The 12,561-nt window shown below is 49.9% G+C and overlaps 1 protein-coding gene across 1 annotated transcript in view; it reads right to left on the bottom strand.

Moving 5' to 3' along the window:
• LOC130533853 (cGMP-dependent protein kinase 1) overlaps positions 1 to 2,549 on the bottom strand; it is a 56,420-nt gene extending 53,871 nt beyond the window's left edge. Inside the window, exon 1 of the mRNA XM_057047576.1 lies at positions 1,917 to 2,549. Coding sequence (XP_056903556.1) covers positions 1,917 to 2,173 — 257 coding nt within the window. The 5' untranslated portion in view covers positions 2,174 to 2,549. The remainder of the gene's footprint in view (positions 1 to 1,916) is intronic.
• Between the last annotated feature and the right edge of the window lie 10,012 nt (positions 2,550 to 12,561).

The raw sequence follows: 12,561 nt of genomic DNA, 5'->3' as shown, positions 1-12,561 counted from the left end.
GTGTGTGTGTGTGTGTGGTGTGTGTGTGTGTGTGTGTGTGTGTGTGTGTGTGTGTGTGTCCATAAAGCAGACAACTGGAGTAATAAAAGATCACAGCTGCCCTCTTGTGGCGTGTTTGTGTAAAAGCCGGAAATCTGCATTTAAATTAATAAATAATGTTGAGCTTTTCAGACACCAGAAACAGTTAAAATTCTACCACAAGAGCGCACCTGCAGGTGGAAATGTCTGTTCATGTCTGCAGGTGTCAGTAAAATGACCATTCAAACATTAGTTCTTTGTCCCGCGCCCCATCAGAACTCTCCGGAAAAGCGCGACCCTGACCTGTGGAAAACTCCCTCGTCATGTGCTGTTTATTTAGGCTCTGTCAGGTCCAGCGTTACATCCACACCCCCTCTCTCCTGCTGTCCTTCAAAGAACCTCCGCGCTTTAAATTTCACCTTGCTGGCTTTCCAGCTCGTCCCCTTTCCTATGTAGATCAATAGAAACAGGATCAGCTGCTCGCTGCTGTAGTAATCTGAGCAGTACAGCCTGGAGGCTGGTGCCATGTTCTGATTCTAATGATGGGAGGGGGGTCACAGTGTCTCTGACCCCCACACTGCAAGCAGAGGCTCTCCTCTGTGTGCCAGAGGCCGGGGGGCCAATTTTCACCCATAATTACAGTGAATAATGATAAAAGTTCCCCCAGAACGAGGCCAGGGTGTCCTGATTACCCTGCGGTGACCGTCTCAAGGCCCCCCCGCCTTTTACAGGCTGGCGGCTGCGTAGATCATGATGAACAGCTTTGTTCTGCTCCAGATCTGGACTCCTCCTGCACAGACTAAAGGTGCAAATGACAAGATTGTCCGTATCCGAGAGTTCATTGACTTTGCAGGAAGAGACGTCGTCCATCTTTACATTTATGGGCGCCGCACTGACCAAGTGTCCACAAACACCCCCCCCCCCCCCCCCCTTTCTTTTTGTATCTCTGCTACTGACAGACAATTAACCTTTCCACAGGAATCATTCTTTTTCTCCTAATTAATTGTTATCTTAGTTGATATTAACCTCTGTGCTTCACTCTCAGGTAGCCTGGGGGATGGTTTTTCTCTCTTCAGAACTCTGTGTGCTTTAGCGTCTGCGCAGGGGAGCCGGAGTGAAGGTAAAGACTAATCCGTCCACTGTGTGCGCTTTATTAATGCAAATTGAGATTGCAAAAAGTCTAGCCTCCTTAATACAATTAACCTCCAGCAACTCCTGCATCAACTGAGACCACTATGTGTGATGTGTCGTGATGTGACGTCGGAACAAGCGGCAGCACAGCCTGATGGTGTTTAGCAAATATGATCTGGCTCCTAACTTTGTGGCTGGAGAAGGAAGCTGAATTGGAAAACAAAGGAGGCCCAACATGAAATTCACCAAATAAAGGCAAAACGCTAAAAGGAGCAGCTAGAGGTGATGAAGGAAGCATATGGTCAAACAAAGCCTTTTCTAATGGAGTATTAAATATCCTCAGACATGCACTTCGGGTCCTCAGCGTCCAGCTACTAAAAGCCAATAATGCATCGCACTTCCTCCTGTCTGTCTCCTGTGGGACTACCATGATGGATCTGATCAATTAGGAGCCCTTTCAGAAGCTCGCCTTGAAGCTGCGTCATCGGCCCCAAGAATTAAAGTGCTCGCCCATTCATGGGCAAACGTCTCCATCTCCCATTAAAGAAAAAACAGTGGGGCGGGCGAAGGGGGGCGAGGTAAAGGACCGAAAACAGACGTTGGAACAGTGATCGGCGAACTGTGCGTCTTAAAGTTGCCATCAACACATGTATAATCGTTGTAAATCCCATGTTTACGGAGCGGCTTCAAACACAACACGAACAAACAGGGCGCACAGATCTGAAACGAGGGCATCGACGTGCCGACGCCCTCCGAAAGAGTCTTACCAGTCGGACTTGGCATATTTCCGAAAGGTTTGCCGCGACAGGTCCTGGTGCGTCTGCGGCTCCGCGGAGATGCCCTGCGCCCTGCGGGTCCTCGGTCCGATAAGTTGCGCGCTGGGCAGAACAGACTGACATTTGTGCAATTTTCTCTTCAGTTCCTGGATCTCGTCCTCCCTGTCCGCCAGACGCCTCTCCAAGTCTCGTATCCTCTCCTCTTTAAGCAGCAGGATCTTGGTGAAGTCTTCGTCCAGGTCGCTCATGTCGAATTCGGCGTTAAACTTTTCCCGATTATTCCGCGTCGTGCGCCGGGATAAAAACCCAACCCAACCCCGGTCAACTCCCGGCACTCGCGGGGGTCGTGAAACAAATCTCTAGACGCTTGGAACGATGATGCTCCGTTGCTGCCCACTTGTTTGGTTCGGGAGAAACCAGCGGAGCTCTGGAGTGAGCCAGCTGAACGCCTGATGAAGCAGCGCCACGCTTCAGTCCTCCGAGCCTCCGGGGAGCTGCTGATGATCCTTCATTGAGAAACTAATTACAGCGGCTCCTTCTCTCCGCGGACGCAGAGAGGCCGTCAAAGCGGACACTTAAGAGCTGACAAAACTCCTGCAACACTGCGAACGCACCACAGAGGCAGCCCAACGCTGCTGCCGCTGTCAAATATTTGTTTACTATGCGTGCGCAATGCGCGCTGGGCGCATGTTTAACACCCACATCACCTTCACGACCTGCAGCCTTTTGCAAAAAAAATAAAAAAAACTATTGTCCCGCATTGGCCCAGAGTTCACTGGACAGTGGAGCCATTCAGTGGAGTAAGCACACATTACAAAAGGTATAAAACGCACCTTTGTGCTGAGATTCTGCTGCCTTAGTTGCGCCTTTTGTGCATTTGTTTATACTCTACGCGTATTTTTGGACTGAAGTCAGCCAACATAAACCAGACTATTGCTGTGGATTATTAAGTTACGTCCATCTAAAGTTAGATAAAGTGGACCGGTGTGAGGTTTTAACCCATCAAACCGCAGCATTTGCCCGCTTCTGCAGTGATTTTAATCACTTCCGTGTGAGCCGGAGAGAGTTCTGTAATAGATCAGGCCTGCAATATTAGTCATTTATATGCATCATTTGTCATTCCACCAGCTAAATCTGTTTCAACCCAATGGATTCAGTGAAGGGGGAAGAGGAAAAGGGAGCTCATGGGCACAAGGGGGGTGTTTCATTAAAATTCAGGGTTAAAAATAGAGTGTGTAGAGTTTAGTTCTGCTGGTGTACTGCAACATAACTCGCCCGTGTCTCCTGCATGTCTGCTTTTTCCCTCCCCTCACTAAAGATGAATGCTTGTTGCTACAGAACACGGCTGTGAGTTTTATTAAGCCTTGTTTGACATTTTCTGTTTCACTTGTTTTTTATATAATCTGTGGGTCCTTAAATGCAACAGAGGTGAATGTAGCTAGCCGTCACATTTGTGCTAACCAGTTTAACCCATATTCAGGGCTTCCCATTGTGATGCACGTTGCTCCACCTTTCTTTTCCTCTTTGCTGTGTGAGTGTGCAATCACTCCCCATCTTTGAATGGAATCAAAGGCAAGGTGAGTGCCGGCGTCGTGCTGTTATCAATGTGGAATACAGTGATTGCTGAATTATGTATGCGGCAGACGCCACGTCCATTGTGACGGCAGTAAATTGAGTGCCACCTTCAGCGACCCCGCGGCCACGTCCACAAAGAATATGGCTGCTCTCAGCAGCGCCGGTGGGATCGTCCTCAAGAAAAGGGCCTCCTGCGAAAAAGATCGGATCAATCACTTCGCATTGGGATGAGTTTGATCTTCGTGAAAGCAGCACAATCAATGGCTGCTATCAGCGAACACGCGCACTTATGACGTCACGGTTATTTGAGCATCGCCGGCCTAAAAGGTGAGTCGCACTCGGGTTTTTTTTCCTGTATTTACACAGGCTGAATAATGCGCCGCAGCCAGCGCGCGTTGTCACGGGTCATCTGCTTCGGATGAGGATAATGGATGCCGAGTTAACCTGGTGGTGCCTGGAGACGGCCGATCGCGGGCGCCGTCGAATTCAGAAGTGCTGAGGCGAGTGGACAAAGAGCTCCAGCAGTGTTTCCTAAGTGTCTCCGGCCACGGAGCGGTGCCCTCTCCTTCGCCTTCTGGGACGGATCATCTTACGGAAGGAAGGAGGGCAGACATTAGTCACTGTTTTCCTGTAACACACACACACACACACAGGAGTATCAGGAGCAACAGTAACACACACATATAGAGATTTACTTAACCATTCACAAAGCTGAAATCCCAGCGGACTCTCACACATGATCATCCCGTAAGGAAAGCTTCCAGGGATTACTGTAAGTGCAGCAGAGGAGGAGAGCTACTGTATATCTCACTGCCTCGGAGGACACCCCCCCCCTCCCCCCGGGCCCTTTGTGTCTTTGATACCACATCTGACTGTGCTCCTGGCGCCTCTGCTGCCGCCCCAGTGATCCCCCCACCAGCTGGCCCTGCCGTCCCGGGGGAGGCGGTGATGAGCGCCGGCGCGGAGGAGAGAGACGCACCGTCTGGGAGGGATGCTCAAGCTCAGGGGCAATCTGGGTCCGAATCAGCGCACGCCGCGCTGACTTCACGTCGCTGTAGTTTCTTGTTGTAACGTGATATCTTGTCCACAGCTGCTGATTGATCCCTCGCCACAGACTGCAGATGGAGAGGAGCAGAGCTGAGGAAATCAGGCAAACAAACGCAGAGATGCCGCTTCCTTCCTGCCCTCCTACGCTAACGCTCAGACAAAAATCAGAGATTGGAGAGCGCGCGTAAATTAGCATTTTTTGCAACAGGTTTTGAATGATTGTTTTTAACTTAAATTGAGCTGCATGTGAAGAGGTTTGTGATAGAGCATCCAGCATCTCAGCTGGTGAGATGTAGCTCTTATTTTTCCGTACACATAAAATCTTACCACCCAAGTGACCCAGGAAAGAACCTCTCTCCTGACCCAGAACCTTCTATGCAAAAACTAGCTAGCTGCAGGCAAACTCGCAGCGTTCCGCACTTTTTTCCCAACATCTTTAAGCCTGTTTACTTCATTTATAAAAATGTCATTTTGAAAATGGACGACCTGGCCCAGGCCCCTTTGAACATCTTTGCAGAAGACAAAAAGCAGCAGGACTTCAAATCAGAATGAATCTCTGGAAGAACCGCCGACAGACCCCCCCCCCCCAGCTCGAAGGACCCAACAGCACAGATACATGGAAAGGTGACAAATCTATGATATTCAAAACACAGGAAACACAAACTACACAGATTACCAGGTAAACAAATTCCTGCTTGGTGAACATGAGTGTGTGTGTGTGTGTGTAACATTTATACACACACACACACATATATATATACATTTATATACATTTATATATAAAGAACTCCCAGTAATAATTATCACAGCAGATTCTCCCGCAGGAAAATGTGAGGAGGAGAAAAACTGAGCTGTGAACCGCAGATGACAGGAAGTGTGAAAGTCGACTCAGCTCGGGGAAAAAAAACGTGTCTGTGAGGTGAACAGAAGTTCACGGGTCACAGGCTGGAATGCTACATTCCCGTCATCTTCCAGGTGTGCTCTGTGACTCACAGTGTTGATGCCCTCGGGCGCGTGTACCGTGGCTCTGAGAGCTCAAAACTCGTGATTTCTCCGAAGCAGCGGGGACGTGAAAGGCTATTTCTACAATTTCAGGGAAATTGAGGATGATTGCCTTCCTACTAGCGTGACCAGAATGGAACACCAGTGGGTAGAATCGATGTGCCTCGCGCCGCCGCACTCACGCCGTCCAACCGGTGAGGTGACCCTCGACGCTTCACACCTTTGTTATCTCCGGAGGCCTGTGGGGACTGTGTCCGTTTGTCTGTCCTTCATGGTCGACCTTCACAGCTCAGCATTAAAAAGCGAGTGCTGCGGACTGCCCGGCTTGAATGAATCCCCGCCATCACCTAAAGCAACATGTTGTTTGAGCCGTGGAGCGGCTCCATCGCCTCCTTGGCCGGGGGATAACAAATAGTCCCTCTCCCGCAGCTAGCTGTGCAGCCGCCGCGCTAAGAAAAACAACAAACGAGGCTTCGGAGGCCTAATGGATGTTTCTGTGTACAACGGCTGACATCGGCGGGGTCTTAATCTTTTCCTGAAATCCCCCCCCCCGGCGATTTAGATCTCCATCTCGGCCTCTCCGCTGGGCTGTTTGGATTAACAGCAGAACATGTTTGAAAAGGTCGTCACCTGTGACACATTGGCGCTGGAGCCCCGCCACAGACGATGAATGGCTTTTCCTCGGCGCTCCAAACATGTGTGAGAAAGAGGTAAACCGTGCGAGGAGGAGCCCCCGACGCTTGTGGAACAGGCAGTAAACACACCTGAGTGATGGGTCACGTCACAGGAGATCTGGGGCGCTGCTATCGGGCTCGCATGGAATGTGGTAATGGAAGCTAGGGTTTGGGAAGAGCGTTCCTCCTTCGGTGTAAAGGAGACCAGATGGAAACTGTCTGCCAGGCTCTGTGCTCAGGAAATCATGCAGCGTGCACACAGTTCACATATTTAGCAACGCGCAAACTCAGTGGGGACTTTTCACTGTGTTATTGTCTTTCATATTCTTATTACACGTTAGGCCTCTTTGATTTTCCTTTGTCTGAAAATTCTCTTCTGTGAAATTAACCTCGCGTACAAGCTGCCTTATGGCTAAAATTAGCTCGTTTTAACTCACTGGTTGCTTAAAACTGTGAGGGTAAAGATGATGTTTTGCTATGTTCCTAATGTCGACCTTATTCCCCGGACTTCCGAGGGCTCCCGCTTCTGCTGGCCCACATCGCTGCCCCAACGCCTGTATCCCATCAACCCATCAGAAACACCTGCATTTTAGCTATTAGCAATCATCATTTAAGCCCAATAAAGGGGAGGCTAACCCTGCTAGGTCCTGTATTCAGGAAATCCCTCCATCAAGGTCCCTGATCCTTGAGCCACACCACTACCAATGGATCATGGTTCCTATTCCCTTCTTACTCATCCCTTCATGGCAGTTTCACGTCTGGAAGACTGGTCCCGCTCAAGGTTTCTTCCTGTTAAAAGGTGATTTTCCTCCCAAGGTTGCTTCTTTTGGTTGGAAGAATCTGGGCTACATCAATAAAGTTGAACTGATTCGGATCAAAACTAGCAAAAACACCAACAAGAGTTACAATGGAAAATTTTCTCTCATCATCAAAGATCAAAGCATGGGATCATCACAATAATAATGCTTCCCTGCAGACGGAGATATCCAACATCACATTTGGACGCGCATGGGTTCAGTCTCTTCCATTGTCGCCTGGACTTCATGCATGGTTGAGGAGGCGTCAGCGCCGCGCCTCTTCGGTGGCAGTAAAAGCTTTTGTCTGCTCCCGTATCCTGATGTCAAGGTGAAACACTTCAGAGCTCTCACAGCTCATTCTCAGAATATTTATAAATCCAAACCCAACCTAAAAGCATTCTTCTCACAAGTGGATGTATCAGGAAGCTGTAAATAGCTCCCTGTGTGTTTGGAACATTTCACACATTTGGTACATTTGTAGAAATAAGCAAATACTTCATTTTTAAGCTAAATATTCACTCAGCAATAGTTATTACTAGATTATTTACGATTCCTGAGAATTTTCGCTTTTTTCTGTACCTCACTGCCACCTCGCTGTGCTCCGTTTCACACGTCTGAAAACAGACTGGCCTGTGGGAACCCCTGAATCCCTTTAGCACATGCCGGTCCCCGCGGGGCTCCTGCCAAAGCAAGCCAGCCCTCCCGAGGGACGAGCCGCGGCAGAGGTAGGAGGGTGCGCGGCGAGCTTGGCGAGCAGCACCGCGGCATACCTTCGCTTCAACAGCCTCATAAAAGCCTGAGCAGCTAAAGATAGACTCAGACGGGGATAAATCAGCAGCAGACCCCCAAGGCCTGAGGAGAAAGGGTCCTCCGATCTGGGGACATAGCTGTCAGTCATTAGGAGAATCTTGGGCGCGTCATTGAAATGACCCCCCCTCTTCCTGAAGGGAAAGGTGACCTCGTGCCTCAGCTGTGTGCCACCAGGGCCGAGAGGCTGAGATGTTCTGAAGCCGTTAGTGCCGCTTTAATGTTCGGATGATCATTACGCCTTTAATTTGCCTCGGCACCTTGGTTCTCCTCCTGGAGGCTCTGCCATTTGCGTCGCGCCTAAAGGGCCATTCATGGATGTTCAACGGGGCGCCGCCTGGAGCGTTTCAACGAACAACAGAGGGTTAACAACCTCCCCTCCAGAACCATTTACTGTCATCCTAACTGGAAGGCACCATAAAAATAGTGCTGGGAAGCACTTACGAGAATTCTCCTCTAACACTACCCAGAAACGTGAAAAGGTGCACGCGAGCGGGGCAAACGCACGGATCATAGAAATGCAACAAGCCCCGGCGGCGGCGTCCGAAGGGTCTTTGACTGACACCTGTCCATGTCTGGGCACGCCAACGATGGGGGAAGGACAGGCGCACGTCCCTGTTCCGGCTGTCACTTCGGAGAAAGAAAGAAAACGTGCCCACACTCGGCCTCCCAATCACATCCACTGGCGGCGTCCTCCTCCTCCACCTTCGCAGACAACAACGCGGAACGTCCTTTGTTCTTCCTCCAGATCGACGGTAGCCAGCACGCGCCCGCCAGGGTCACGCCGCTGAAGATGATTGACTGGCTGAACGCGACGCTTCTGCTTTGACGTCTCACTCTTGTCTTACTGACGGCGATGCTAACTCGCTGTCGGCTGCACGCGCGCTCCGCCGGCATTTGCATAACAATTACGAGACTGATTGATATTAGGCAGGGATCTTATCTGCGCCTTTGTTTCCAATTTGCACTCACAAGGCAGTTGCCTAGTAGCCAGCGACCCCCTCCTTGAGTCCGATCGACGTCAGGCGCCGCCTGAGGAGCTCACCCAGGCTAACGGCAATAACGTGGACGCCGACTGTTCATCTTCACGTTGTTCACGTGGAGATTTTAACAGGGAACGTTGACGCTCGGATGCCTCGAGGTTTACCGACTGTTTGTGTAGTAAATAAAAGCCGGTGGGGGTAAATCAGCCTGGAGGAGGGCTCGCAGACGTCTGCCTCACTGCTGCCGGGAAAGCACGGCGAGGCTTCATGCCGGCGTTTGCCGCAGTAAATCAGCCGTGACGGACTGCATCGCGGACGCCTTTTGACCCTCATCAAGGCAGCATGACGAGGTGGAAATGCTGCAGATGCAGCCCAGGCCCATCGCTCCCCGTAAGCCGCAGCAGGCAGCCCTATTTCTTCTTTTATTGGATCTTGAGTATTTGCTGCTGAAACTCCCCCGTTAAGCTTGAAAAAATGGCTAACGTGGCTGCATCCGAGGAGGTGCGAGCACAAAGAGAGAGGAATAAACGGGCTTTTAAATAGTACAATGGGGATAAAACGTTGAGTGAGGAAAGACATCAGACATCTCAAAACAACGGCGGTCTTAAAGATCCTTTCAGCGGTTGAGAACTCTTGGGTCGTGTGAGTCGGTCTGGAAGGAGATTAATGCGAAGCCAGAGGAGCTCCAACATTTGGCTCAAGGACACTTGAGCGGTATTTGGGTATTTGCTTTCTGGCGCTTTGTGCTCCGACCCTGTTAGCGCTGGAGCTCAGTGAACTGATGCCATACACAAGCACGACATTCAGGCGCATGCTGCGATTGTTCGCGTTTCCCATTTATGGACCAGTTTTCTTCTTTCAGGGGCTCCAAATGCAAACGGCGATGGACAAATTGGCTTTTTAGGGATCTGAATTTGTTTGGCAAACATTAAGGTTAGCTGATTTTACACTACAGATGACAGGGAGGAGGTCGTCTTTGCATGTCGAGCTGCGCCACCTAGTGGCTGTTAAGTTCCTGTTGATGTGGTCCTTGTGGACTGGCCCTTCCGGCAGGCTAATCAGGCTTAACCTCAAGTGTTAGCTGCAGCTGAAGCTCAAGGAACTCCTCGATTCCTGGGAACCGGTGTGCCCCCTGCTCACCAGAACATGGAAATTCACGACACAAATGAATCTTCCGTTCGGCAGAAACTGCTCAAAGACTCTCCGAGGATCGGGGGGGAGCGAGAAAAAGAAATCGGCGAGCTGAGTGAAGACGTCTCTGCTCAGTCTGCCGGGGGAGGATCGCTGCTGACAGGTGGCTCAGAGGCTGTTTCCATCAGTCGCCATAGTGCCCCCTCAGTTGGCGCCCGCTTGCCTTCACGTGGCGGCCACGCCGTCTGTCGGCTCTGGTCGGGACTCTGTTCTCTTACAGAAAGAAAAAGGTCATGTTTAGCATCCCAAGGTAGGACGGCTAGGATTTGTCCCGAGCGTCCATCTCCAGGTCGATCGCTGCCGCCATCTTTAAGCTCCCGCCCCTGGAGATATAATTAGAAGCCCGAAAGAGAGGGAGATCATTGGCAGCCGTAATAACCCTACGCATAATGACAATGGTGGTCAATGGTGGTCAATGGTGGTCATCGTCACGGTTCTGAAGTGCTGCGTCTCATCAGTCTTGAGAGCGAAAGTAATAGAAAAAGGTGAGGAAAATGAGCAGAGGCGTCTCTCCGATCCAATAAAACGGAATGTTGAAAAGATTGGCAAATGAGCGTGCACTCATGGAGTAGATAACCGCGGAGCGCATGAACGATGGGAGTGGGGCCACTTATGTGACATAATGACAAAAAAAAGAGAGCGGTATTGATTTGCCTCTCTCAGGAGCTGGTAGGGATGGTAACAGCACTGAACAGAAAAAAAGCCGTTCCTGGGATAAAATGGTCCCAATAAAGCGAATGTTGCTGTGTTGCTAGCTAACGCTAGCCAACACGACTATCAGGGTCCTCTGATAAAGGTCCAGAGACTAGACCCCTCCCCATCTTACAGCTCATAACATTAGCGAGAACAATTTTTCACAAAAAACCAGAAGCCCCGGCTTTCATCTCCATGGCTCCCGCCATTTTTAGGGATTTAATGATTCTATGGCCCTTGAACCTTTCAAAATAGATAAGAAAGAAACATTCAAGGTAAACTAAAGTCTTTGACGTTTGTTTCTTCTCAAGATGATAGTTTCTCCTTTTCTCTGTGTTTTTAGCTACAGTTAGCTCTTTAGCAGAATGGCGATGGGGGGGGGGGGGGGTTCTATGTCGCTGCTATGTCGACACTCGGGTGAGCTTCATAGTTTCCATGGGTCCCTGAATGATTTCTCTGCCCTTATAGGTCACCATAGCAACATATTCACCATAATCAGAATTTGGGAAGGAAATCCAAACAATATCTGAAAAAGAAGGAGAAAGCACCAGAAATATGGAAGGAAAACCTCCTCCTTCATGCAAAATTAGACCGGCAAGTGTTTTAGTCACTTCTGACCACAAGCCGTCCACACAGGAGGCCATTAACGTGGAGAACATGACTGTTAACATCACGACAGCTTTATTGGTCCGATCCCCCCTGAAAGCGCACGCTCCCCCGGCCTTCCATTAATAGGCAAAAAATCTATTTGCACTCCTGCGACATTGTCGTTGCGGGCTAAGTACGGTACCACCGCAGCGCTGCTGAAAATAGAAGTTTTTCATGACCCTACAAATCAGATTGTTGTTTCTTTTGGCTCCCCTGGGCCAAATGTATGGTAATGTGCCTTTCTAGCCATTTGACATGTATTTATATCACAGGTTGAGCCTAAATCCAAATGGATGAAGGAAGTTTGGAGCATTAGCAGCCTGGAACTCCAGACCAGAGGCCACCTTCCCACAAATTTACACATTTTTCACGTTTAAAATGATTTACAGGGAGTGATTTAAATCCCCGACACCCCTACTGGAAATGCAACACATGTGGCATTTGCACACCTGCATAATTTAACAATTCTTCACCCACATGACTCAAAAAGCCACCCTGAGAATGACGCCGTTGTCTGCTAATGCAGCCCGCCGACACTCGGAGATGTTTGGAGCTCAGAACCGCCCCCTCCCTCTCTTGATTTACAGTACTGTGTGTGTGTGTGTGTGTGTGGTGTGTGTGTGTGTGTGTGTGGGAGTTCAGCATGGCAGGCCACTCACTGGTGCCAGCAAGTTCTCCAGCTGGCCCAGCAGCCCGCTCCAAATATATAACTGAGCTCTATGCCCCTTTTCATCCCAGGAATTTTGGAGGAGCCTCTTTTGCTTTTATAGGGGGGGTTGGGGTGGATGGGGGGGGGTCCCATGGCAACAGTTTATCGGCAGCAGTTTCAGATCCAGTCACTTTGTGTCTTGTCTGTACTGGAACTGGTCGGATTCATTTAATCCGGGAGATAAAACCTGGTGGAATTAGATGACATCACCGCTTTCTTTCAACGTCATCTGCAGCTTTGAAGACGGTTTGTTGTGGTTTGGGGGGGGGCTCACATTGGTGGTGAGTAATGGGGTTTTGCCGAGATCCCTTCCAGTAAATTAACAGCATAATAGGGTCCCCCCCCTCTTTACTAGTGTTTATCCCGGAAACTTGTGTTTGGGTGACTGTAAACATACATGGGGGAGATTTGTGGGGGTTTATAGAACATGTCAGGCGCGCCTGCAGGAGGCGGGAGAACATGAATGCAGTGGAAACACCCAACTGCAGCTCCGATTCCTGCAGCTCTGAG

Source organism: Takifugu flavidus, chromosome 11 (genome assembly GCF_003711565.1).
Source record: "Takifugu flavidus isolate HTHZ2018 chromosome 11, ASM371156v2, whole genome shotgun sequence".
In the NCBI taxonomy this organism is placed as follows: domain Eukaryota; kingdom Metazoa; phylum Chordata; class Actinopteri; order Tetraodontiformes; family Tetraodontidae; genus Takifugu; species Takifugu flavidus.
The sequence above is the reverse complement of the archived record's forward strand: the minus strand, read 5'-3'. Positions and strand labels throughout refer to the sequence as shown.